This window comes from Lepidochelys olivacea (genome assembly GCF_965140295.1).
Source record: "Lepidochelys olivacea isolate rLepOli2 genome assembly, chromosome: 14".
In the NCBI taxonomy this organism is placed as follows: domain Eukaryota; kingdom Metazoa; phylum Chordata; order Testudines; family Cheloniidae; genus Lepidochelys; species Lepidochelys olivacea.
Genome location: NC_140424.1, coordinates 41,746,520 through 41,772,411, shown reverse-complemented (window position 1 = coordinate 41,772,411; position 25,892 = coordinate 41,746,520). Strand labels below are relative to the sequence as shown.

Below are 25,892 nucleotides of genomic sequence, written 5' to 3'. Positions count from 1 at the left end.
ATGGGGCGGGGCCAGGAATCAGGGGGAGAGGTCAAGAGGGCGCGGCCAAGGCGGGGTAGAGGGAGAGACGGCCAGGAGGCAGGGGCGGGGCCAGGAAGTAGGTTCGGGGCCATGGGAGCTGGGAAGGAGACATGGGGAGGAACCATTATCCAGTCCCTAAGGTTCGCACTGAGGTTATATGGTACATTCCAACACTCACCCCACACCCCCGCCAGGGCCTAGTTTGGTTTCTCCCTCCCGATCCCACTGCCCAACAGAAAAGGTTCTCTTCACCTCCCCTCCCTCGGGCTGTACCACTGCCCCCAGTATAGGGGAATCGGAAGGGAAGAAACCAACTCTCAGCGCTTCCCCCTCCCGGACACACCAACATGATAGGTACGGCGGGGAAAGGGTTGTAACCGCGCTGCAAGAGGGGAGGTGGAATCCTCCCCCTCCTCCTGTAGGAGTATTCACCCCCCCTCGTGTGGGATTGGACTGTTCCAGACCCCTCTCTCGGTGGGGAGTTGGGCGCGTCCATTCCTGGTGGGGCGTTGGGCGCGTTCTAACGTGGGGGGAGACATTGATAGTTACGTCAAATCCCTCTGAAAAAGGGGTGTGTGTGTATGGGGGGTGAATCCCATAGAGAGAAAGGGGGTCGTTACAGGATGGAGCCTCAGCCTGGGGGTAATTTTAACCACAATGGAAGCAGAGTTCTCGTTCCCCCCTGCTTGCGATCCGAATGGTTTGCTCCGGAGGAAACCCAGATCCTGCTGCGCCGCCAGGATCGAGCTCGTGGGGGTGGGCGGAGGGGGCGGAGTTCCGCCTGTGGGCGTGTCGAGGTTCCAGCGGGCCGCAATGAGCCGTTAGAAAGGGGGATGGGGGGTTTCTCACTGGGGGCGTGGCCCGAGGAAAATTCGAAAGGGGGCCTGACTCCCGGCCGCGCGGGGGAGGGAGGGTGAAGGAACGGGGCGTGGTCAGCCTAAAGCGTGGGGCGGGGCTAGGCTGGGGCGACGCGGGGCGGGCCGAGCGGTTGCTATGGGTTCGCTTCCGGCGCTGGCAGGCGGAAGTGGCTGGAACCTGGGGGCTGCTGCTGCTGTTGCCGAGGCGGCTCTGGGTCAGTGGGGAAGGGGCGGGGGGGGAGGCAGGAGCAGCCTCCCGTCCCCCCATATCTCCAGGCGGGGAGGAGTAAGGAGCTGCCCCCCATATCCTCGGGGGGGGGGGAGCTGCCCCCCATATCTCCAGGCGGGAAGAAGTAAGGAGCTGCCCCCCATATCCTCAGGAGTGGGGGGAGCTGCCCCCCATATCTCCAGGCGGGGAGGAGTAAGGAGCTGCTCCCCATATCCTCAGGAGTGGGGGGAGCTGCCCCCCATATCTCCAGGCGGGGAGGAGTAAGGAGCTGCCCCCCATATCCTCAGGAGGGGGGAGGGGCTGCCCCCATATCTCCAGGCGGGAAGGAGCAAGAAGCTGCCCCCCATATCCTCAGGAGTGGGGGGAGCTGCCCCCCATATCTCCAGGCGGGGAGGAGTAAGGAGCTGCCCCCCATATCCTCAGGAGGGGGGAGGGGCTGCCCCCATATCTCCAGGCGGGAAGGAGTAAGAAGCTGCCCCCCATATCCTCAGAAGGGGGGAGGGGCTGCCCCCCATATCTCCAGGCGGGAAGGAGCAAGAAGCTGCCCCCCATATCCTTAGGAGTGGGGGGAGCTGCCCCCCATATCTCCAGGCGGGGAGGAGTAAGGAGCTGCTCCCCATATCCTCAGGAGTGGGGGGAGCTGCCCCCCATATCTCCAGGCGGGGAGGAGTAAGGAGCTGCCCCCCATATCCTCAGGAGTGGGGGGAGCTGCCCCCCATATCTCCAGGCGGGGAGGAGTAAGGAGCTGCCCCCCATATCCTCAGGAGTGGGGGGAGCTGCCCCCCATATCTCCAGGCGGGGAGGAGTAAGGAGCTGCCCCCCATATCCTCAGGAGGGGGGAGGGGCTGCCCCCCATATCTCCAGGCGGGAAGGAGTAAGAAGCTGCCCCCCATATCCTCAGAAGGGGGGAGGGGCTGCCCCCCATATCTCCAGGCGGGAAGGAGCAAGAAGCTGCCCCCCATATCCTTAGGAGTGGGGGGAGCTGCCCCCCATATCTCCAGGCGGGGAGGAGTAAGGAGCTGCCCCCCATATCCTCAGGAGTGGGGGGAGCTGCCCCCCATATCTCCAGGCGGGGAGGAGTAAGGAGCTGCTCCCCATATCCTCAGGAGTGGGGGGAGCTGCCCCCCATATCTCCAGGCGGGGAGGAGTAAGGAGCTGCCCCCCATATCCTCAGGAGTGGGGGGAGCTGCCCCCCATATCTCCAGGCGGGGAGGAGTAAGGAGCTGCCCCCCATATCCTCAGGAGGGGGGAGGGGCTGCCCCCATATCTCCAGGCGGGAAGGAGTAAGAAGCTGCCCCCCATATCCTCAGAAGGGGGGAGGGGCTGCCCCCCATATCTCCAGGCGGGAAGGAGCAAGAAGCTGCCCCCCATATCCTTAGGAGTGGGGGGAGCTGCCCCCCATATCTCCAGGCGGGGAGGAGTAAGGAGCTGCCCCATATCTCTTCAGGTGGGGGGGGAGGAGCTGCCCCTCCCCCCCCCCATCCTGGGCAGCGGGCGCAGAGCTGGAAAGGAGTCTAGGAGCTGCGGAGAGGGGTAATCTGAGGAGATTGTCCGAGGAGGGAAAAGAGAGGCCGCTGTGCCTCTGTCCCCCAGGTGCAGGTGGACCTGGGAACTCAAGGATGAATAAATATACTACTATGTGGAGGGAAGAGAGAGGTTTCCAATGGGCAAAGGCGCCATCGGGCTGGAGCTCTGTATTAGGGTGACTGTCCCATGGGATTGGAGGGGTTGTTGGGGTGAACGTCCTTTGGGAGCAGAGTGAGGCAAAAGATTCTGCAGGGTGGACAGGGCAGAGTGAATGTACCATGGGGCATGGACAGGAGGTGAGACCAGATGGAAATCCCACAGGAGCAGTGGGCAAGCGGCATATTGGGTGGATGGGAGGAGAGGAGGGCATTGGTCAGATATAGTACAGGAGGGTAGGTGGAGACAGCATACCATGGGAGCAGTGTGTGGGGGACCTTTGGGGAGGGGCATATTGGGCAAGCATATCACAAGAGTGGAAGTGAAGATATTGTGAAGACATGATTGGAGCATAGTTGGGGAGGCATTATTGGGTGGATATACCACAAGAGAGGAAATGGAGCTATCCATAGGAGCAGAGTGTGCGTGGGATAATAGGTGGCTATATTCCAGGAGAGGAGGAGGTTGATTGACTGTAATAGGGTTGTAGGGCCCTGGCTGTGTGATAGATGCTGTTAACATTGGGATTACAGAGCAGGAAACTAACCTTGTCCTTAGAAGCAGGTTTTTGTGTGAGGGGGCAGAACTAGGGAAGTAGGGCTCAGTGGTACTCATCCTCTCTTACCCATCCTGAGGTGTGGGGGAATAAAGTCAGTATGGAGACTGATCCTGTTGGCATTAATACTAAAGAGTGGAGGTGGAAGCCAGTGTCTAATACAGCTGTGTGTCTGTTACACAGAGCCAAGGGGGAATTGAAAGGAGACGAGGATGGCACACCTTACCCTCCTCCCGGATATGAGACTGGCTGGGATCTGGCGGGACTTTAGGAGATGGGATGCCGGGGCTTTGGTTTGTCCCTGAAACTGGTGGTCCGCCAACTTGTTCCTGGGGAGTGAGAGCTCACCAGGAGACACGGATGAGCAGAGAGCTGCCGGACGATAACAGCAATGAGGCGACGCGACCTGTGGGCTATCTGCAGCAGCGCTGATCGGGAGCGGTGAAAACCAGACTCTTGTGTATGCTGCCACCCTCCTCCCCAGAGACCTGAGGAGCTGTAATGGCTTGATTTCCTAGGAGTCTTGAAGGACACTTGAGGAGAGACGGGGAGTTATCTCAAGGATTGGAGAGACCAGTACAGAACTTGCCTGCTCCTTTCAGTGGGGGAAGCTTGGCGTGTGTTTATTAGTTTTGAACCGGGATAGGGGGAGCTGCGTGGCCCATTCAGGAGGTGGAGAGGCTCTTTCCTGCTGTTCCTCCTGCACTGAGTCCTCGAGTGAGGTCCTGAAAGGGGGAGGGGGGAGCCCAGAGACCCCCCTCCCCCGGGAGAGAACCAGCGGCCAGGAGTCCACCAGCAACACTGAGCCGACACCAATCAGGTGAGATTTATTTATGACGTGCCTGTCAAAATTGGTGGAGAAGCTAGGCTTTCCTGCTGTTCTTTCCATTGTCCTCTTGTTTCTGTTGCCCACTGGAAGATGATTTCCTTCTGCCTTGAGTCCATCCTACAGATGAAGTGCCGGGGAAAAGAGAATGCATGTTGCAGGTAAAGAAACAAAATTGGATGGTTAACCGGTGGAACTCATTGGCGCAGGATTTTGAGGTAGTTCAGTATGAGGCCTATAGCTTGGCAAGCTAAAAGGCTGGGACTTCTGTGAATACATATAGTGTCTCTGGGCTAGGGCTACAACGGTGATGGTCCTTGCTGGGGTTCGAGGTATAAGATGATCAATAGCTGGGGTTACCAACAAACTTCCTTCCTGCCCTGGGATCACGTTGTCTGTGTGTTGCCTTTGGAGCATCTGGTGCTGGCTGGCATGTGACAGTGGAACAGATGCTTCTGTTCCCTGAGTGATGGTCCCATTGAGGTGATAGAGGGGGGTTGGATGCTGGGAAGTGACTTGCCCAAGTTCAGAAGGCCCCATATCCCATTCCCTGAGCCTTCCAATCCTCTTCGACTTGGGATCTCTTAGAAGTAAAAAATCCCTGTAATCCCATTCTCTGAGCCAGCCACTCAGCGACATAGGGCTGGATTGAATTTGACCCTGCTGGAGTGTTTGTAATGAGTGGTGGTTGTGGGCTCCAGAGCTCTGGTACTAGTCCTGCTTACCATCCTTTTGGTGTTCTCTGTTCTGAGACAATGATCGTTGGCAGACAGGCTGGGGGCTGATGGGTGTTTTACAGCTGATAGGACACTGTGGTATACACATTCCTATCTCTTCCCAATACCAGAAAAAAGCCAAGACATGTTTTTTTGTTTGTTCTGGAATGCAAACTTGAATGCAACCCATCTTCAGCGAGAGAGTGACAGGACTTTTCTGTGCAGTGCTCGATAGCCAGCACCTAGATATTGCCTTTGCTCTTGGGCTCATCTCTATCCTGTGCTCAATCCCTGCCCCGCGTCCCCCCTCTATCTGGCTCTGGGGCCCCAAGCTTTAACAGGGCCCGAAGGTGCTCAGAGCAACTGAAAATGAAGTTGCTGTGCCCTGATACCGTGTGTTTTGGGCTGGGGGACCTGTTTTTATTTACATCAATGCATTTCTTCAGTGTTGACACTGACATGAGCAGTAGTGTTCCCAGCACGTTAGTAAGGGTTTGTCCACACTGCAGTCATAGGGCTTGAGCCATTGAGCAAGCCTTGATCTAAGGTAGTTCAGGTCCCGGAGTGATCTAGCTGCAGCAGCATGAGCTAACCTCACAAGTGATTACCCAGGTTCCAGATAGGCTTGTATAGTCAGTGTTGCCGATGCTTTACAGCTCTGGAACCTGAGTGTAGCTAAACTGAAGTGAGCCCAAGTACGTCTACGTGCGCTGCAATCGCACCCTGCGATTGCAGTGTAGACATACCAAGGCAGCTACCTAAGGTGTCTTGCAAAAGGAGGTGGACAGATCAGACAGCATAAAGTTAACCTGTGAAGGAAAAACAAGTTGGTTGAATTTCATTTTAAAGAAGGGGCAGGTCTAGACTGTTTGTAATTCAGGTGATTCTTCTGTGCCTCCCTGAAAATCCAACCTCTCCACAGTTTCAACCAATTATAGGATTCTTTTCTACTTCCTGTATTTTTGTTCTGAGTTTGTACAGCCCCTAGCACGCTGGGGTCCTGATCCATGACTGAGGCTCCTAGATACTATGGTAATAGAAATTACTGCTACTAACAATTATTGTTTGTGGTGTTGTGAGCTGTTAAACAGCTGCCATGCCACACCCCAGAGGTGGCTGCAGTTCAGCACTGGGTGAAATGTTTTGTGTATCAGTTACAGTGCTTTGGGTTCTCTTGCTGCTGAGCCTGATGTAGCTGCTGAGCCAGCTCTGTCCTTTAGGATGATGGGTCCTACATAAACACAAGTTGGTTTATTTCTAGTAGGGTAGTGCCTGGAGGGCCCATCGTTCTGGGTTCTGCACATACACAGAGCTTGAGCGCTCAGGAGGCTTATTGGGGAAACTGAGGCTTGGCAAGATGCAGGGCCTTGCCCAAGCTCCGAGAGTCAGTGGCAGAACTGAGAATTGAACTCAGGTCTCTGGAGTCCCAGCCCACAGGCTTAACCACACAGGCGCTTTTACGATGTTCAGTCTAATGGACTCGAGAGTTCTCGACTGGGATATTTCTTGTGCTCTCTGAACACTTTGGCAGCTAGATACGAAACACACTTAGCATATCACGACCACAGCAAGGGCAATTAGCTTAAATTGTTATCTCAAAAGGCTGGAGTGAGTTCATGTCCCTCCATCTGTTATTTAAAAGGGAGACACTTGCAGCCGAGGTTGGATAATAAATGGAGGCAGTGAGATGGGGGGGTAGGGGGGAGGCTCTCCCAGATGATGGGAACTGTAGAGGGGAAGGTTCTTGTGTCCTCAGTGGGGCAATTGTGGGAAAGGGCAAGGAGGGGATGGATGCTAGCAGAAGGGAGTAAAGAGACTAGATCTGCTGGTACTCTCCTCCCCGCCCCCACTGGTGGTCTAGCTCTGGCTCCCTCACACACACAGCTCTACTGAGGCCTCTCAATCCTGACTCTCCGCCACCCCACTATTCCAGCGCTGGGCTATCCTCTCCAGTACTATAAATCCATGGTGGTGCTGTACTCGAGGGGATGAATCTGAACTGGATCTTGACATGGATGGGGACGTAGAGCAGGGTTGATATGAGCTACACGGCCAGTCTGCAGTTCCTGGTCGTATGTGCAGTTCTAGTGGAAACTCGTTTTTTGTGGCAGAGCTGGGGGGAGGGCAGCCAACGGCTGGGATAGCAGGGAGCTGCAATCAGGATTGAGGGGTATCAGTAGAGTTGTGTGTGGGAGAGCCCAAGGCTGGGATCTCCAGAATTGGAGATGTTCTCAGCCCCCAACCCAGTGATGGTGCTGCTCTCTAAACTAGAGATGGCTGCATTTCAGAGATGGCGTGGGTGAGAGAAGCTAGTGTGTTAGAGCACTGGGGACTGGGAGTCAGGACTCCTGGGTTCTGGGAGTGGAGTGGGGTCTAGTGGCTAGTGTGAGGGGCAGGAGTCAGGGTTTGGCATATGTTCCTAAACCTGTCAGTCTCCCTATGTGACCTTGGCCAAGTCACTGAATCTCTGTGCCTCAGTTTCCCCCTCCATACTATGCATGGTAGTGCAACGTGCCTGCCTTGGTAAAGTGCTTTGAGATCAAGGGATGAAAAGTGTGATAGGTGCTTATTATGTCTGATAGTACTGTGTAATCAGACAGAGCAATCATCACTAAGGGCCAGATAGCAGCCGCCCTTCCCCGTCTCCTGAGATTGGGGGGGCTGAGCTGATGGCAAACTCACCCGCATCTCTTCTCTTGTCTGTAACTGGTTAGTGACATAATCAGCTCTGGAAGTGGCTTTTGTCTGCATGCCATGTGGCTGATCCTTGGTTAGCAGCCCTTGCAGGAATCTTGGCATAGGCTGGCACCTGTCTATCTTGGGTGTGTAGACCAGTTCACACCCCGATGCTACTGGTATAACCAGGTAGGCTGGTTCACCTTCCCCTGTAGCACATCCAAGAATGCATCACTCCATGCGGGGCTGAAGCACCGTGGGATAGCTGACTAGATTTTTCCAGAATGCACCAGTACAGAGCCAGACAATTCCCTGCCAAACCCAGATGTGTGCCTGGTTAGGTTGTAATATGGTCTTCTGTGGCAAGGTCCCAAGGGTGCGTGAGGGGGATTCCAGCCTCTCACATACACTGGTCAGAAGATAGGATCTACCAACCTCTTGGGAGATGCTTTTGCCGCTGGATCCCTTCTCTCCCCACTGTCCTGGGCTGAGGGTGTATCTCTGTCTCTGGGCTCCTCAGGAAGAAAGACAGCAGGTGGTGTGGAAGGCGCTAAGTTATCGGGTTCCCCTGGGCAGCCACGGAAGAGATTTCTGTCCCTGGATTGCGCTGGCCTCTCTGAGCGTTGCCCCTGCCAATGTGCCAGAGCCCAGTGCCCTTTTAGAGGCAGATGAGGGTGTTCAGTCTCCATAAGCCACCTGACCACCTCTCCCCATTTCGTATACGACGGACCCCTGTCTGCTCTGAATTTGATTGAGACCCCCCCAATTCACTTCACGCAGGGTAGACTGGATGAAAATGACTACCGCTACTCTGACCGCTAAACTCCCCTCCCAGAGCTGGCAGCAGATCCCAGGGGTGCTGATCCCCTAACCGGCCTCTCCTATGCTGGAAGTGGGGGGCTGAGGGTGGGGGATCAGCATGGCTGCTCTGTAGCGAGATTGGAACCGACGCGGCCTAGGGGGAGGACCTCTGAGCCAGCCAGTCCTACCCTGCCTTGGTTTGGGATTGTATCACAGCTAGTGCCCCCTAGTGGAGAAGGGTCCCATGTCCCAGGCCTCACCTGCTTGAGTCAGCCTTTCCCCCTGCCTTGGGGCTGGATCAGAGCCAACATCTCCCCTGTCCATCCATCCCTGCCTCCCTGAGCCAACCCTGGGGCCAGGATAGGAGCTGGGACCTCAGAGGGGCAATGCCCCGTATCCCGTTCCCTGAGTTAGCCAATCCCCACGATTTTCCCCTTCTCTCTGTGAGTATTGGCTGTCAGTTTGGCAATAGGCGGGACCCAGCTGGAACCGATCAGGGCCATCTGCATGCTTGAAGTGTGTGTGAGTGGAGTTGTTTTCACTGCCCTCCACCAGGATTAGCCCTACCCTGGTGTAAGATCAGAGGTTGGGCTCCTGATTGTGTTTGTTTTGCCCAGAAGATTATTCTCATTAGGGACTGACCTAGATTCGGACGAGTGTAACAGAGAGGAGAGGCTGGCAGAAGTTCAGGCCTCCAGCCTGCCATGTGTGCAGGGCTGGGGCGCAGTGACATCCCATCCCTCCTGTGGGGACCCTGTGTCTGTCACTGTCAACCACTGGGGCGTTACTACCTTATGCCAGCTGTTGAGGCTTCCCCTTAACTTAATTGGAGATGCTGGGCTGGGCAACTCCTGCCCAGCTTTTGGTCATCTGTGTTCTTGAGTGTCACCACCCCCCTTCCTCCAGGAGTACTTAATGATTTTATTAGATGGGGAAATGGAGGCACAGATTTGAGAAGTGACCGGTCCAGGATTCCAGTGGGTGAATGGCAGAGCCACAAATACAGCCTGGGCGGCCTGACTCCCAGCCCTCTGCTCTAACCACTAGACCCAACTCCCTTTCCAGAACTGGGACTAGAACTGGGTCCTGCTCTGACCGCTAAACTCCCCTCCCAGAGCTGGCAGCAGATCCCAGGGGTGCTGATCCCCTAACCGGCCTCTCCTATGCTGGAAGTGGGGGGCTGAGGGTGGGGGATCAGCATGGAAGTGGGCTGGATGGGTTGCTAAGTTATTGTGGGGGCTCGGGGAGATGCAGGAGCAACTGGCCTTGGTTTTAACCCTTAGTGACCTGACCCCATGCACTTAGCACCCTGAATGTTATTGCTGACCCTTGCAATGTCTTTTCCTTCCCCGCCCCGTCCCTTTGGGTTGTTGACTTGATTGGCGCACAGGAGACGCCTTCCCCTTATCCTGGGACCTGCTGTGCTGGCTGGTTTCCTGTTTGCCTTCTGTGCACCCCCTGCACACCTCCCCCCTTCACAGAGAACCCCCTCCCACCCTCTACTGCTCTGTGATGGCTGCCAGCTGTTTCCCATTAGAGAGCAGGCAGCAGAGGAAGGGAGGACAGGCTGTTCCTCACGTCTCCCTGTGTTTGCGTCTGGCTCTGATCTACCTTTGTAAGTGAACTAGATCAGTAGACAGCAGGGCTCTGAGCCCTCCCCACAGTGGGCTAGCTCCCCATGCACAAACCACCATCCCAATGGGGTTTGCCCTATAGGTGCCCCCCACTGGAGGTGGATAAGGGCGGTCAGGAAGGCCAAGGGATAGAGGCTGCCAGCAAGCTACGGGTGGGGGTCGAACCAGTCCTGTGTAGCTAAGGGTCCGTGTTCACTGCAGAGGTAATTCAGGGGGTCAATAACCGGATGTGAGCAGCCCCACAACAAAGCCCTATCCGGGTTACCGCTCTGATTCCTTCCCCATGAATTGTGGGAGTGCTTGTCCGCTCTTCTGGGCGCACAGGGGAATTGTGGGAAAGCATTGGAGGACTATCAGCACTCGAATGGTTTAGCCTGTGTCCTCACTGCAAAGTCAGCAGGCTGAGTGGAAATGGATCCTAAGCACTAACCCACACCCCCAGCCAGGCCCCATTAGCACCACCAAGTTCAGCTGAGAAGGTTTTGGGAGGGGGGATGGGGCAGCTCCTGGGTAGGAGCCTGGGCTAATTGCAGTGAAGAAAGACCCTGAAAGCGTGAACCTCTACTGCCCGAGCATGGAAGCAACAGCGGCGTCCTAAACCTTTATGTGGGCCGGCCAGAAGAGGGGGTAGAGAGCCCGGCTCTGCCTGCCAGGGTTACCCCAACCCGGGGGGCTCCTGGCTGTGAGCGGAACCCGGTTCCAGGGAGGAATTGGGCTGAGAACCTCCAGCTGGTTTCACGCATCCCTCTCTTCACGGGTGCATGCTGGGAAGCGAAGAGCTGTGGCATAAACCCTGCGAGAGCTCCAGTGGAGGAGAGAGATGGCGACCCACATGGCGGGTGTGGGGGTGACTGTACCGCTTCATCCGTGTCTTGAGCCAGTCCCGATGCCAATGCTTAGGGCAGAGTGGAATCCGGCTTGCTTTTTCATCCGCTGTGTTGGCGGGATCAGGCCTGCTGATCCAAACGGTAAGGGCTTGTGTCTCTCCCCAGTTTCCCTTTTTCACCCTGCTCCCGTAGCATTCAAATGCCCCACACCAGACCATAGCAACCACACAGCAAGATGGCACAGGGATTGCTCCCTCTGCACTGAAACGCAGCCACCTCTGGACTAGGTGTAGCATAGGGGTTCAACCCCCTTAGGCGGTCATGAGGTTATTACTGGGGGATTGCGAGCTGTCAACTTCCATCCCAACCCCCGCTTTGCCTTGAGCTTTATAATGGTGTTAAATATATAAAAAAGTGTTTTTAATTCATAAGGGGGGTCACGCTCAGAGGCTTGCTATGTGAAAGGGGTCACCAGTACAAAAGTTTGAGAATCACTGGCGTAGCAGGTGCTGCTGTGTAGCCACCCGTGAGCAAGCCAAGAGGACAGGAAGTGAAATCCCCAGGTGAACCAGCGAGGGGAGCTTTCGAGAGGCAGCCAGAGTTGAGATTCAGCTGGGGCACTGGAGGAAACCGCTTAATTGTTGGGTGCTGTTGGCGAACGATCACAAGTGATCAGGGCCTGTTTGCACCGCCTCATGTGAAAAGAGAGAGCCCCCTCACTGCACCACACTGGGTCACTGCGGATGGCGCTGTCCAAGAGGGGAGGGGTGGTCCCTACTGAGACCCCCCCCACACCACCACCACCTCTCTAGGTGCCCTCTGCAGCCCCTAGATCTCCCTGGAGATCTCCCGTCCAAATGCTGACCTGGCCTGGTTCTATTTGCTTGAAATCTCCACTCTGAGGTGGAACAGCTATAAAAAATGGGGCAGATACACTCCAATTTCCTACAGGGAGCATGTGTGTGTGAGTTCAAGAAGGGTGTTGATGCAGATCTCTTCCCTCTATCTATCCCCCCCACTTTTGTGACTGTAACTGTCTCCCCTTGGCTTTTTCCCTTGTGCTGTGATGGGAGGGCATCCGTCTTGGCCTGGGAAAGCCTGGGGTTGTGGGCACTGCACAAATGGCTGCTGAGATCCCTGGTTGGTGTCTGAACCCTGCGCTGTAATTCCTCCAGACTCCTGGGGTGGGTGAGGTGAGGACACAGCAGCTTGAATTCCTGGCTGCTTTCAAAGGCTGGGGGGGGGAATTCTGTTTAATTTCTTGTAAGGCCCATTTCCTGACACCCCCCCACCACCACCACCACCTTGAGCCAGCCATTTGCCCTCCAAGCTGGGGCTGGCTCCCACAAAAGGGGAAAGGTCCCCTTCCGCAACCCCCATTGAGCCAGTCCTTCGCCCTGGACTTGGTTCAGAGCTGGTGCCCCCTAGAGGAGAAAGACCCCGTTTCCCCCCCTGTCCCCCAACCTGGGATCAGATTTGATTGGCTCAGTTTACCTCCTGAACCCCCCCCCCCCATCTCTGTTTCCAAGGGAGCAGCTGCCAAGGGAACAGTTAATGGTTAACTCTCCTCTATAAGCAAACGTGGCATTAGAGATTAACTCAGTGGGGCTGTCTGGTGTTCAGGCTAATCAGCTGCAGGAAAGGGCCGGTTCCCAAAGCTTCATCAACAAAGTTTGATCCTTGGCCTGTGACCCACTCTCCAATTTCTCACCCTGTCCCCGCTAGGCTCTGGGCCAGATTCTGCTTTGTTACCCTGCTGTGTAAATGTGGAGTTCCCCTGCTGCTCTCTAGTCAGGCTGGGGTCACTGAAAGCAGGATCCGGCCTGGACTCCATTGATGGAAATGGGGTCGCTCCTGATTTACCCAGGGGCAACAACAGAGATCAGGATCCGGCCCCCTTCACCTCTCTCTTCCTGTCCCCGCTGCACAAAGATCCTGTAAGCCTTTGATTCTCCTGTTCACCTTTCTCCCAGGTCTGGGTGTGTGAGGGTTAAACTCTCCTTCCCTTTCATTGTCGGGGGAGGGGGTGTGAAGGGAGGCTGACTTCCTGATGGAGAGGGCCGCCCCATAGCAACCTCTGACCCTGCTTTCCTTCCTCCTCTCCTAGCCTACATGGGAGGGCCACGTTTCCTGGTACTGCTGAGGGGAGTGAAACCAGCTGAGCCAGCGAGAACTGTGCTGAAACTGCCGTGCGTTAAAACTTCAACAGGACACGGCTCGGTATGTTGCTGTCCCCTCTGCTCTGTACCATTGCCCAGAGCGGATCTGTCTGCTGTTTCTCCCCCCATCCCGCCCCCCACTGCAGCTGGAAATCAGATATCAGCAGAGAGAGAGAGAAGCGATTAGAGAGGTGAGTTCATAATGCTGGACTTGGGTCGCTTGCCTTGTTGAACAGCGACTGGTACAGAGAGAGGCAAGAGGTGGGGGCTAGCTAGAGAGGGGACAGAGCCAGAGTCCATAACAAGTGGGGTCCTCGAGCTGGACAGAGGGGAGACTGTCTCCTGAGCTGCAGCCTTGAAGCCAGATCTGACATTCAGCTGAGGACAGAGAGGGGGTGAGTGTGAAATGGACACAGCATCTGGAATCCAGAAACCCACCTGCCTTGTTATCCAGAGAGACAAGGGGTGTGGGAGAAAGCAGAACCCCTGTCCGAGAGCTTGCGGTGATGGCAAGATACCGGCTACTCTGGAAGGAGGGGAACTTTTTATGGCTAAAACTTTTGCCCTTTCCAGGGAAGGGGAACAAAGAAACTTTTTAGAGGGATATAAAGCACTCATGATCTTCTAAAAGCTGTACGTAATCTGTGATCAGGTGGGTGAGACCACGGCTGCTTCTGTGTGATTGTGATCATGTCTAGGGTGGTACTTATTGACTATATTACAATGTTCCCTAGAGCCCCAGCTGAGATCAGGGCCCCATTGTGCCAGACACTGCCCACACACGCAGAGACAGTCCCTGCCCTGGGGACTTTTCAGTCTAAATAAAGAAGGTGGGAGGGTGTGGGACAGAATTATTATATCTCCAATATGCTTTCCAGGAAGAAGGAATATTTAGTGTTAGTTTTCCCTCCTGTCTTCTTGGCCGGTGTTTCCTTCCCATCCCAGGAGGGTTGGACAGTGTGAGGAAAATGTTTCTAGTCTCTGGAAAGCAGCCCAGCAAGGCAGCTGTGTCTGGAGGCCCCGGTGACAATATGGTGGATCCGTGGTTTTGTGTTATGTTGTGGCGCGCTGTTCAAACAGCGTTCCTGAGTCTGCCTGGTTCTGTACGACGCCCACCACGGTAGCTGTTCTGAGTCCCAAGGCTGCAGCACATACGGGCAGTGTTATATTCTTGAGTTGGTTGCTGCCGGGTTAGATGTGGCTGTTTTGTACTGAGTGGCTGGGGAAGCTAAAGCAGTGGGGAGGTATTATCTGAATCCACTAGTGTTTGAGGGGTGTCAATCCCTGGGTGAAATTTGTGTTATGCGGGAAGTCAGATGAGATGATCGGAATGGACCCTTCTGGTCGAGGAAGAAGAGGGGTCCTTATCAGGGTTAATGCTGGAGGAAGCAGCGCCAATGCAAAATCCCCCAAAAGGCCAGAGTCTCTGTAGTTCCTCTGGCTTTTCCCCAGCTCATCAGGTTTCTGATCTCGCTTGGGGGCTGGTTTCCAGGGGAGTTGGTTTCTGGGTGGGGCTGGTTTCTGATCTCGTTTGAAGCTCTGTTCTTGCTGCTTAAAATTTGTTACAAGCTGGGTGGGCAAACTCTGTCCTTATCCCAGCATGGATATGGGGGTTGCTCTGTCTTGTGGGGAAGTTCCTTGTCAGTAGCCTGGCCTAGTATGGGGTGGGAGGTTGAACCCCGTAGATCTGGAGGATTTGAGGAATCTGGGGTGTCGGACAAGGGGGAATGCTCCAGAAGGGAGCCAGGCAACCACAGGAGCGTCCCAGGAGTTGTCAAGAAACCGGCCTGGGTGCAGTTCCCAGCTCTGCCACAAGCTCCCCATGTGACCGTGGACAAGTCACCGTGCCTCAGTTTTCCTATCTGTAAAATGAGGAGATAATCCTTCCTTTGTTCCTTGGGGCAGGGACCGTCTTGCTCTGTACGCACAGCCCCTAGTACAAGCGAGCCCCGAGCTCTGTGGGCATCTCCACGCGCTGCCACAACACACCGGTTATTAATAAGAGCCCAGGCCCCTGTTGTGCTCTACAGGCACTGTACAGACAGAACAGAAGGGCAGCCCTGCCTCAAACAGCCGACAGTCTAAGGGTAAGAAGAGACACCCGCTGGATCCAGACAGCAGGAGATCATGACCGCCAGCTGTCTCAGAAGCCTCATGGCAAAGCCCGGCCCCTGCAAGGTTGCCTGTTTTGCCTTAACCACCCACTCCCTTTCCTGAACTTGATTTGCATAAACTGCAAAGGGGGAATATGTGTTTTGACCCAGGGCTAGTTAGTCAATGTGGCTTTCATTTCAACAAGCCCTTCCCATCAGGGCGTGAGAAGGCGGTCTGGGCTGCCAGCGTTGGCAGCCCGCCCTTGAAGATGCATTACCCCCTTAACCCTTTGAGTGCTGGGTGGGGAGGAGATGATGCCAGAGACACACCCATCCCCATGCTGAGACCCCCTCCTTGTTTTCCTCCATCCACCCTGGCTCCAGGTTATGTCTGCTGACCCAGTGCTTGCTCTTGCCCACCATGAGCAGGGTCCGGGTCCTGGAAGGGTAAGGGGTTGGAAGTTGGTAACAGGAGGGGAAGGTTTCTGGGATTATGAGATGAATGGGGAGGGAATTTAGGGAGGGCTTTTGGCATTAGTGAAGATGGGGAATAGCAGGATTGGCTGCTGCTCTCTGGCTTTGCTCCCTCCAGCCTGGGGGACACCCAGATGTGGCTTTTGTTGAACAATGGAGGCAGCTGGAGGGGAAGTGAGAGAACCCACAAGAAAACCAATGAGACTTTCCTGTCCTGGGGCTGCCCCTCTCAAACACCTTGGCTTTCGCTGACGCTGAGAACTGAGACTCCAACCTTCCAGGATTGCCACATATCCCCTGGTGCTTTCCTCCGGAGTTGGGGCCTAAACCCCAGAGGCCTGGCCAAATCCCCACTGGGGGGAGGTGTTCCTTGATTCTGAAACTGTGCCCCCTTGCAGCCCACCACTCTGCTGTTTTCCCTTCCCCTAATGTCCTAAGCTAGAGAATGGTGTCCTGTTGCGGCTGTGTTCCTCCCCAGGGGCAGCTGCATTTCAGTGGGCAACTGATCTGATTCCTCTCTGTGGCTTGTAAAAGCTGGCGTGCTCTGAGATGGCTGGCAGGGCTCTTCACACAAGAGGCCTGCACTGAAAGAGAGGGCGGGAGCTGGACTGTGGGGCGGAGGAGGAGGAGAAAGAGACAGCCAACCCAGCCCATCTGCATATCAGCCGTCTTTTCAACCTATTGCCTCTGGTCTATGGCACCTCTTGATAAGTGCTTTGAAACTGGCTTCCCTAGCCAGGTAAGCATTTGATTGTGGTGAGCTGGGTGAGAGGTCACAAGAAGTAGAGGAGATTGGACCTACCGGGCAGGGGATCTGCTGCTGCTGGGTGGCTGGAGAGGACTTCTCTGAGCTCCCGTTACCTCTCCCTTTGCCCTGGTGGAGAGCGGACCCTGTGTTGACCACGAGCTACCTACGTCCCAGCTCTCAAATGTAAACCGAGTGGTAGGTGGCTGGAGTAGATGGGACTGGCTGCAGACAGGCAGGATCTCTGGCTGCGCCAGTGTTGGCATGGGGGGGTGGCAGAATGGGATGGGCTCAGCCTCGTGCAGAGCTGCCAATGGGATGTCTCCTGTGGCCAGAGAAGTGGTTAAAAGGTTAAGCCAAGCAGGGCCTTGGCCGCGAGGCCCATCGCTGCCTCTTGAGGTTGTGAAATCACTGTGGGAGTGACCCAGAAGTCAGGCCGGGTACCCACAATGCACAGCTCTTCCTTCCCCTGGCTCTGCTCCTAACCCAATCCCTGAGCCACGGGCCATTCTGTTGAGGTTTTTCCACTTGTTGCCAAATTCCTGACGTGACTTTTTAGCTCTTTAACAAACGAGCCTCAGCCCCGCAAAGCAATTAACCAGGACTGGGGTTGGGTGACAAGGCCTGGGGCCAGCCTTGCATAGCAGGCTCCTTTGCCCCACAGCCTAACCAGAGGGGGCACTGTGCTGCTGCAGTGGGGGAGCTGCCCTGGTTTTTTCCTTAGCAACCCAGGGGGAAGAGGTGGGGCTCTGAGATGCCCACCCTAACCGAGCTCTGTGTCCCCTCTCGCTCTGGCTTTAGAGGGTCCATTCCTCCTCAGCCTGGCCATAGAGGGTGCTGTGTTGCCTCTGGAGTGGGGTGGGGAGCTATTCTGCCTAACCTGGAACATGATCCATCCCCTTAGCCAGGCCATAGGGAGTGCTGTGCTGTCCACCCTCCTTGGGGCCGAGTACCTCCCTCATTCTGGCACTAGGGGGCGCTGTGCCTAACCTGGGATGCACTCCATCACCCTCTGGGCCCGCACTAGGGGGCGCTGTGCTGCTGTCCCTAGCCTGGCCCCTGCTCCCTGTCTCCACAGCTTGTCACTGTGGGCCGCTTGGCCTGGATAATCCAGTCCCCTCCACCTGCGGAGAGGCTGAGTGCGTAGTTGGGCTGTTTAACCCCCTGACTGGCACATTAACAACCGAATGGCCCAATGTACAAGGACTTAGTCCCCCTTCTGCTTCTGCCTCCTGCATTCCCTGGGGGTGGAGTTTAGCCCTCCGTTCCCCACTGCTAGCTAGGAGCCAGAATAGCACCCCGCTCGCTCTTTCCCGCACCTGTGCTGGGCTAATGGGAGGAGAAGTTTTGGGCTGTCCCAAAACTCATCAGCTCTGTTTGTGAGACACACTGGGAGCAGTAGCATGCAGAGTAAGGGGAGGCTGGTTTTCTCGCCCTTCCGTGGATCTGCTTTCCCCACTTCCTTTACTGCCCTGCAACTCCCTGGACTTAACCGTCCAGGGAAGGAGCCCAAGCTGCTGGGCTGTCTGAAAGATCCCGGAGAGTTTAGAAAGAGCCTTTTCTCTGCGCTGTCAGCAGCTCCCAAACCCGCCGGCTCAATCCTCTGTGCCCTGGCAAGCCAGGTGGAAAAAATGCAACTTGCTGCTCCAGCTTGCGTCTCTGAGCCCAGACGTTGCTTTAGAACAACGGTTAGCTTGTCTGAGAGGGATGCAGGGACATCCGATGTGCTGGAGCGGGCCTCTAGTGTGGGATCGCGCCGCCCATCAGACCAGTGGGCCCTCTTGCCCCCACTGAAATCCTCAGTGGAGCCCATCTATCCTAGTGTCTTCTCCACGCACCCCGTCCTCTGCTAGATCAGACCCCAGGGCTGGAGATGCTTCAAACCAGGACTGGGTGGAGCCTGGGATTTTCTGTTCTTCAACCTCTGCGTCATGGTTTCTTCCCCTCCCTCCCCCCTGAAATGTACCCAGCTGACCTCACCCCATGCCTCAGCCCCCAATCCGTTACACCACTGGGATTCTGTGGGGCTCAGCATGGACACCAGCCGGCCTGGTCCACCCCTCCCCAAGGTGTGTGCTCCGGTGAATCCAAATGATGGACAGGCTTAAGCAGCAGTGGTGTGAATCTCTGTCAGAGTCCTGTCGAGCAGAGACAGATGGACACCCCGGTTCTTCCTCCCCAGCCCCCAGGGGCCCTCCTTCTAACTGGCCCCAGATCACAGCGGCCTGACTTTCCGGGCTCCCAACCGCCATCCCAAATCAATATTGATCAGTGAGCTCGGCTGGTCAAACAAGCCTCGTGTGTCTTGCCCTTGCGCCCCAGGCTAGGAGCCAAGCGGTGCAGGGTTGGGCTGGGGCACTTGTTTGGGTAGGAGATCTCTGAGGAAATCCCCCCCCCCCCCCCCGGGGATGTGGCTCAACAGATGGTGCTGGTCCCTCTGCGTCGGTGCTGACCCCGATGCGACACTGGGGGTCACTGGGCTGCAAGGAGCTGGGTGGAGGTGCAAGTCAGTGCTGGCCCCAGTGCAATGCTGGGGCGCTGTCCCCTCGCAGTCAGCGCTGGCCCCAGAGTTAATTCCAGATGCAAAATGTAACGGGGATAATGTGTTTTCCTCCCGGCTCTTGTTCTGAGCCACCGGCTTCGCCTTCACTTCCTGTCCCAACCTGTTGCTGGGCAGCTGTGAAATGACTGCCCCACCCCAGAGGTGGCTGCATTTCAGCGCTGGGGTGAACAGTCCATGGGCGGCGCTGCTGCACGTCTGCGAAACAACTGCCCCGCCCCACCCCAGAGGAGAGGGCTGGCTGCGTACCCAAACAATAGTGTAGCCACATGCTGCCAAAATGGCCCTGAAGCAGGGAGTTGAGATGGGGACTCGATGGTCGCCGTCCCTGGCGTCCTCCCCACTTGGGTTTGCACCAGCCTGGGGGGTGTGAACATGGCTGAGCCCTGCCTGCGATTACACACACGCCTGCCGCCGCGTTAAATATAGGGCTGGGCTCTCACTGAGGGGGATTAATGAGGCTCCTGATGCAGCCACTAAGCAAGGGTGGGATTACGGGCTTAAACCGGCGCTGTGCACAGTTACCGCCCATGGGACCAGCGGGGTCTGAGCTGAGGTTCGTGCAGCAGCTCTTGGGGGAGGGAGGGGCCTGTCGGGGCATCTCTGCACACCAGCCACTGGGCGGGGAGGAGAGGGGAGCTGCGATCCAGTGTCGATCCAGTGTTAGGCTTCATCAGCCAGTATACTCAGCTTCCTCTCCCAATGGACCCTCCTCCTCAGGCACGGGGGAGGATTACCCTTTCTGCTCACACCTGGGGTTCCCAGTCCCTCCCCTCCATGCAACTCCCCCACTCCACCCAATCTGGGAGGGGGCATTTCTGCTGCTTGGCCTAAGGCCCCCCCATCCCTGCCCTGTAGGAGAACCAATTCCTGGAGTCAGGACATGCAGGGAGGGCGTTGGCCTCTGCCCCTCCAGACAGCCGAGCCGATCATGAGTTAGCTCAGCTAAAGGATAACCAAGGGGCAGGGAAGATCTTTGGTGCAGGTAGTTGAAGGGGCTGATGCCGAAGGAGGGAAGAGAGGGGCCCAAGGGTATCCCTGGGAGGAATGGGGTGACATGAAGAATGGGGCAATATAGAGTAGTCAGTGAAAGAGTCCCGAGGGGAGGAAGTATCCAGATGGGGAATCGTTTCCCCAAGGGGTGGGCTGGGGGCCCCTTTGCTGGGGACTCGTAAAACCAGGAATGGACGGAGCCCTAGAGAACAGGCTGTAAGGGCTGGGCCCTGATGGGGCGTCTCCATGTCACTGGGAAGAGGCTGTAGAGGACGCTCCCCAAGTGGCTCTGAACCTGATGGGCAACTGCTGGAGCTGCTCCTCTGTCCTTACTGGCTGGAGGCCTGGAGGATTGTCTAGAGGGAGTAATCCAGCCCTGGGTCCCAGGTGGGGCTTGACTAGCAGTAATGGTGACCCATTGCTAAGATTCCCTTGTACTTCACTGACTCCCTGTCCCCCTTTCTGCCCCCGCAGGTCCATGGCTGTGGAGTGACGCCTGAGGGATCGAGAGCGCACGCGAGCTGGGGGGGGGCCTCTGCCTGTGAAGGATGCTGAAGAAGAGCAGCCTGGTCCTCTGGGGCGTGGTGCTGTTTGTGGCCTGGAACGCCCTGCTCCTTTTCTTCCTGTGGACCCGGCCCCCGGCCTTCGACGACCATAGCCACTTGACCGAGGAGGTCGTCCGGCTGGCCCAGGACGCTGAGCTGGAGCTGGAGCACCAGAAGGACCTGCTGCGGCAGATCCACCGGTACAGCGCCCTCTGGAGCAAGAAGAGGAAGAAGGTGGAGGAGGCGGGTCGGCTCCCGCCGCCCGCTGCCGCCTCCAACGCTGGGGCTTTGCCAGCCACGGAGGCCGTCCCGCACCGGCCCCGGGCCTCCCCGGCCGCGGTCCTGCCTGTGGTGGTGATCGCCTGTGACCGCAGCACGGTGCGCCGGTGCCTTGACAAGCTGCTGCACTACCGGCCGTCCCGGGAGCGCTTCCCCATCATTGTGAGCCAGGACTGCGGGCACGAGGAGACAGCGCGGGTCATCGCATCCTACGGCGAGGCGGTGATGCACATCAAGCAGCCGGACCTGAGCAACATCGCGGTGCCCACGGACCACCGCAAGTTCCAGGGCTACTACAAGATCGCCCGGCACTACCGCTGGGCCCTGAGCCAGGTTTTCCGCACCTTCCAGTACCAGGCGGCCATTGTGGTAGAGGACGACCTGGAAGTGGCTCCAGATTTCTTCGAGTACTTCCAGGCGGCCTTCCCGCTCCTGTTGGCCGACCCCAGCCTCTGGTGCGTCTCGGCCTGGAATGATAACGGCAAGGAGCAGATGGTGGAGGCTGGCCGGCCGGAGCTGCTCTACCGTACGGACTTCTTCCCCGGCCTGGGTTGGCTGCTGCTGTCAGAGCTGTGGGACGAGCTGGAGCCCAAGTGGCCCAGGGCCTTCTGGGACGACTGGATGAGGCAGCCGGAGCAGCGGCGCAGCCGTTCCTGCATTAGGCCCGAGGTCTCCCGCACCATGACCTTCGGCCGCAAGGGCGTGAGCCATGGGCAGTTCTTCGACCAATACCTGAAGTTCATCAAGCTCAACGACCGCTTCGTGCCTTTCACCCAGCTGGACCTCTCCTACCTCAAGAAGGAGGAGTACGAGCGCTCATTCCTGCCCAAGGTCTACGGCGCCCCTGAGCTGCGGGTAGAGGAGCTGCAGGGCAACCAGCGCCGGGAACTGGGCACCGTCCGCGTGCAATACAGCAGCCGCGACTCCTTCAAGGCCTTTGCCAAGGCCCTGGGTGTTATGGATGATCTCAAGTCAGGGGTGCCCCGCGCCGGCTACCGCGGCATCGTCAGCTTTCTCTACCGTGGCCGGCGGGTCTACCTGGCGCCCCCTTCTGACTGGACGGGCTATGACCCCAGCTGGAGTTAGCACTGTCTCTCCCCGGACATTGACCCTTGAGCATGTTGGACCCATAAAGATCATGGAGCGGGTGGGTGGGGTGTGTGTGTGGGACTCAGACCTTGTATTTTTGTTTTCTGAGTGGCATTCGAGTGCATTCGGGGGAGGGGCGGTGTGTGTGTTTGTGCACTTAATACTGGGGTTGAGGGGCTGGATTATTGTGACGCCCCGATGTGGGGGGGCAGGGGACTGGGATGGGGCATGCTGAGGCTTTCCTCACTGCCCTTCCCCTCCATCCCCCCCAGTGCCTATCCCCTTTCTGACATTGTGATCTCCTCTCTACCGCGTCCCTGAAGGTTTCTCCATGGTAGGTGAGTGGGGTCAGAGCCAATGCTGAACCGAACTGACCGATCAGTGGCTACTTTCCCAGCCTCTGTGAGCTGCGGGGGAAGAATGGAGAGAGGACAGTGACCACGTCAGCCTGGGAGGGACTAATGGAGATGCCAGGACTTGCTTAGGACCTTTGGCAGTTCCCACCTCACCATCCTTAGTTGGGGGCAGAGTGGGAGGGGGCAGGGGTCACCTCTGGCTATAGCTGGGAGGGAGCGTTGGAGATGACGTGGTGCCCTTGAAGGTCCTCAAGAGCCCATCATTCGCTGTAGGGGAGCTGGCCAGGGGCAGGGATCTTTATGTCCATGATGACCTCTTTGGTGTCTCCATGGGACCATCTCTAGCAAGGCTCGAGCATCAGAACTTTCTCGCCCTTTGACCTGCTCAGTGGTCTCCGAGCAGCCCTCTGGGTCTGGGAGGTGTGAGGAGTTGTCCTGGCTTCCCTCTATCCAGCAACGTAACGTCCCCACAACGTTCCTCTGCTTGCAGTGGGCGTTCCACCACGGTGGCCCCTTCCCTTTGTCCTTCATCGCTGCTTTTCTACACTGTGCGCCGAAGAAGTTTGTTACGGAGCCGGGGCTCTGCAATCCGGTTTGTGTTACTCTCCCTGGTGAGGAAGGGAGAGACCCAAGCTTGCGGCCTGCCTTAATCCTCAGTGGGGGCCTCCATCTTTTCCTGGGTTGAAGTTTGGTTCAAAGTTGGCTCAGTCCCTGCCGGATGGTGGCTGATTCCCCTGCTGCCATGGTCATGGTGGTCATGATTCCCTTGCTACATAGTTGGTGTAGCAATGGGGAGAGACATGAGATATCACCATGAAGGAAAACCACAGGGGTGGTGGGATACAAGAGAAGGGGCTCTCTGACAATGAGCCCTGCCTTATCTGTGGGGGTAGACCCCCCTCTCCAGTCTCCTAAGAGGTGCTGCTGAGCTGTTCAAGAGCCAGTTTGGGGAGGGAGAGTTACAGTTCAGACCTTATTTGGCCAAAATGTAGACCACACCAAAGGGTAACTTTTCCCCCACTGTATTATTTTGCTGTATTGTTCTGTTTTTGTTTTAAATCCCCTTATCTTCCCCCGTCTGGGAGGTGAGCCAGGGGAGGAGGGAAACCAAACTGCCCATTGGCATTCTACATCACCCATGAAATTGCTTGGTGCCCTAGGGCAAGTTTGGCAAAGGATGGGTGGGTGCAGAAGCTTCCCTGCGATCCAAACCCTGTTGGTGAGGTCAGGCAGAGAGGAGCTCCCATGTCAACAGCCAAGAAGGAGATGGTTGTTCCAAGAGTGTATTAAAGGGTCTGAAAATGTCCTGTCTCCAAAGTGCCCCTTCCCTCCCAGCTCTGGTAAGCAATATCCAGAGCGCTGGAGGCTTTCTCAGAGTAAGGGTGCTTCAGTGTGTGTGTGTGTAACTTTCCTCCCCTCCTTGGGCCAGGATGGGGGGAATCTATCGGAAAGAAGAATCTCTGGGAGAGGGAGATCCATTTGTAGGCAGGAACTTCAGTGGGATCCAGGCAGCTCTTCAGGGAGCCATCCAGGTGGGGTTGGATCCCTGCCATTCTCCTGGGCAGGAACTGGGAGCTGGGCAGGCTCTTCCATCACACCCTGCCTGCGGCAAAAGTCCAACCCTGTTCCGTTTGCTCTGGGCTGTGCCGCCCTCACCACACGTGGCTCCAATGTAGGGCTTTCTGCCCCATGCTGCCAAGAGGCCTTTAGACTCTGGTTGACTTCAAGGTGAGGAAGTCGATCCAGCGAAACGAAGCCCGACTACGTTGTGGCTGATGGAGCTCTCCTTGTGAGCCCTCCCTGTTCCTGGCTGAAGCAATGTGAGGTTCTGGTGGAGGGAGTTTTTCCTCTGTGGGTTTGCAAGAGAGGAGTAGATACGACCACCTGGGGTGCTCTTACCCTCTTGGAGAGGATCCCATACTCTGTCCCCTACCCCTAAACACTGAGGGTGCCTGGGAAGCCAGCTGCTCCCCTTTCAGCCTCAGATGGAGCGGGGTCTGCACTGAGGGGAGTTGGGATTGAAGCCCACCCTTTGTTCAAGGAGGTTGATTGAAACCAGTTTCCTTTCCCGTAGTGGTTGCTCCCTCTACCACGGGGGTTGGGATTAGTCCACTATTACCCTCTCTGCCTGCTGCCCCCTTCCCTGGGGAGGGGGGTGGTGAGAGGTTGAACCACATGCCTGGACCAGTCTTGAAGCCATTCTCAGTGGAAGGGGAGGAGGGGAGGAAGGAATTTTGAGCAGGGGGGCTGTGGGGAGGGAGGGAGAGATGCTGTTTTTATGTCCAAACGTCATTCTGCGAAAGCGAACTTTAAGGTGCAGAAACTATTTTCCAGAATAAAATAAAAGCCAGACCTTTTTCGGCTCGACGCATCATTGCTCTCCACCCCCCTCACCTTGGATTGATCCTAGGGCGGCATTTACTTGGACCTAGTTTTGAATGGCCCAAGCAACAGCCCTTCTCTGGAAAGGACTGTCCCGTAGCACATGCCTCTCCCTACTGGTGGCATGTTCTGAACACCCTCAACTCCAGCCACCCTCACTTCAGAGCCTTGGGGTGAGACTGGCTCCCTCGCCAACCCCCATCAGCTGGGGGAAGAGTAGCAGAGCCGTTAGCCTGCTGGTGTTTAAATGCAAAGATCAGGCATGGGGAGACCCGTTGAGGGAGAGGCTGAAATGAATCTGGTCCTAACAGGGACCAATGGCTCATTGGTACTAAGTAGTTTGTCAAGGGCTGTTTGTTACCTGCGGTTGATAAGTTGCCCCATGTGCAGCCATGACGGAGTTGTGGGGTGGGTTCTCTGGCTCCCGTAATTACGCCAACATGCCAGAAGAAGGGAAGGGTATGTGACAATGTCCACGTGTGATAATCAGTGGAGCCCAAACCCCTCATGCTTTGCAAGGGGTCCAGTTGTGAAGTGAGATAAGAGACCAAGACCTGTCATGTCTGAAGCAAGCCCCTTATTTAGGGGAGCATGCAATGCTCCTCTAATACAAAGGAGATCCAGGCCCTCTCTGGTGAGCTCCTGTCCTAAATGGCTTCCATTCTAAGCAGCCAATGGGTATGAGGGTAAACAGAGGCATGGTGGGGATAGGGGAGGAGAGTGACATGCCTATGGTCACACACAGCAGGTCAATGGCAGACCAGAAGCCAGCACTGCTTTACCCACAGAACGTAGCTGCCTCTGATTGCTCCTGCTCCCTCTGGGGTCCTTCGTAAAGGACCCACATTGCCAAGGTTATCACAGGGTTGATTCTACCAGAGATGTATCTGCAGTACCCCCTCAATAATCAGGCGTCCGGGGTGAGCTCGCAGCCTTGGTGCTGGGCTGGGACAGGGTTCCATCCCGGTGGTTCTGCTGCATGGCCGAGACCAGGTTGGCCGGTCCTGTCTCCCTAGACAGGAGAAGAGGGCCGCGCTGGCCCTGCAGCTGGGTCTGGAGGGGAGGTGCAGAAAGTCCAAGGTCATGGCCACCCCATTGAGAGCCGGGAGGGGAGGGAAATGGCTGTACAGAAGTATTGAATCACGTCAATGGTAACCGTTTGGAATGGTCCCATCTCCAATCCATGGTGGGCTTGTCTTCACTGCAGAGTTAACTCACGCCTTGCTCCTAACTCAAGTCCCAACCGCATGAGCACAAGGGAGCTTTCATCTCCATCTGGCTGGCCTGGAAGAGGGTGCTGGCAACAGCAACAGAGTCCAGCTCTTCAGCTGCTAATGTGACCATGCTGTGCTGCTCAGTGGATCGATCTGCCGAGCCTAGCTCAGGAGCAG

General features: G+C 56.5%; 1 protein-coding gene across 11 annotated transcripts; it reads left to right on the top strand.

The window, feature by feature from the left end:
• The first annotated feature begins 250 nt into the window (after positions 1-250).
• MGAT1 (alpha-1,3-mannosyl-glycoprotein 2-beta-N-acetylglucosaminyltransferase) lies at positions 251-24,418 on the top strand. 11 transcript variants are annotated; one of them, XM_084647901.1, is made up of 4 exons: positions 251-375; positions 3,530-4,166; positions 12,934-13,176; positions 20,325-24,418. In XM_084647901.1, exon 4 carries the CDS (start codon positions 20,399-20,401, stop codon positions 21,758-21,760), a length of 1,362 nt encoding a protein of 453 aa, XP_084504027.1. In that variant the 5' UTR covers positions 251-375; positions 3,530-4,166; positions 12,934-13,176; positions 20,325-20,398; the 3' UTR covers positions 21,761-24,418. The 11 variants fall into 11 exon arrangements, with proteins under 11 accessions (XP_084504027.1, XP_084504022.1, XP_084504025.1 ...); XM_084647896.1 differs by lacking the exon at positions 251-375 and adding an exon at positions 1,000-1,093; XM_084647899.1 differs by lacking the exon at positions 251-375 and adding an exon at positions 1,000-1,093 and having other exon boundaries at positions 12,934-13,046; positions 20,325-24,417.
• Positions 24,419-25,892: the final 1,474 nt, after the last annotated feature.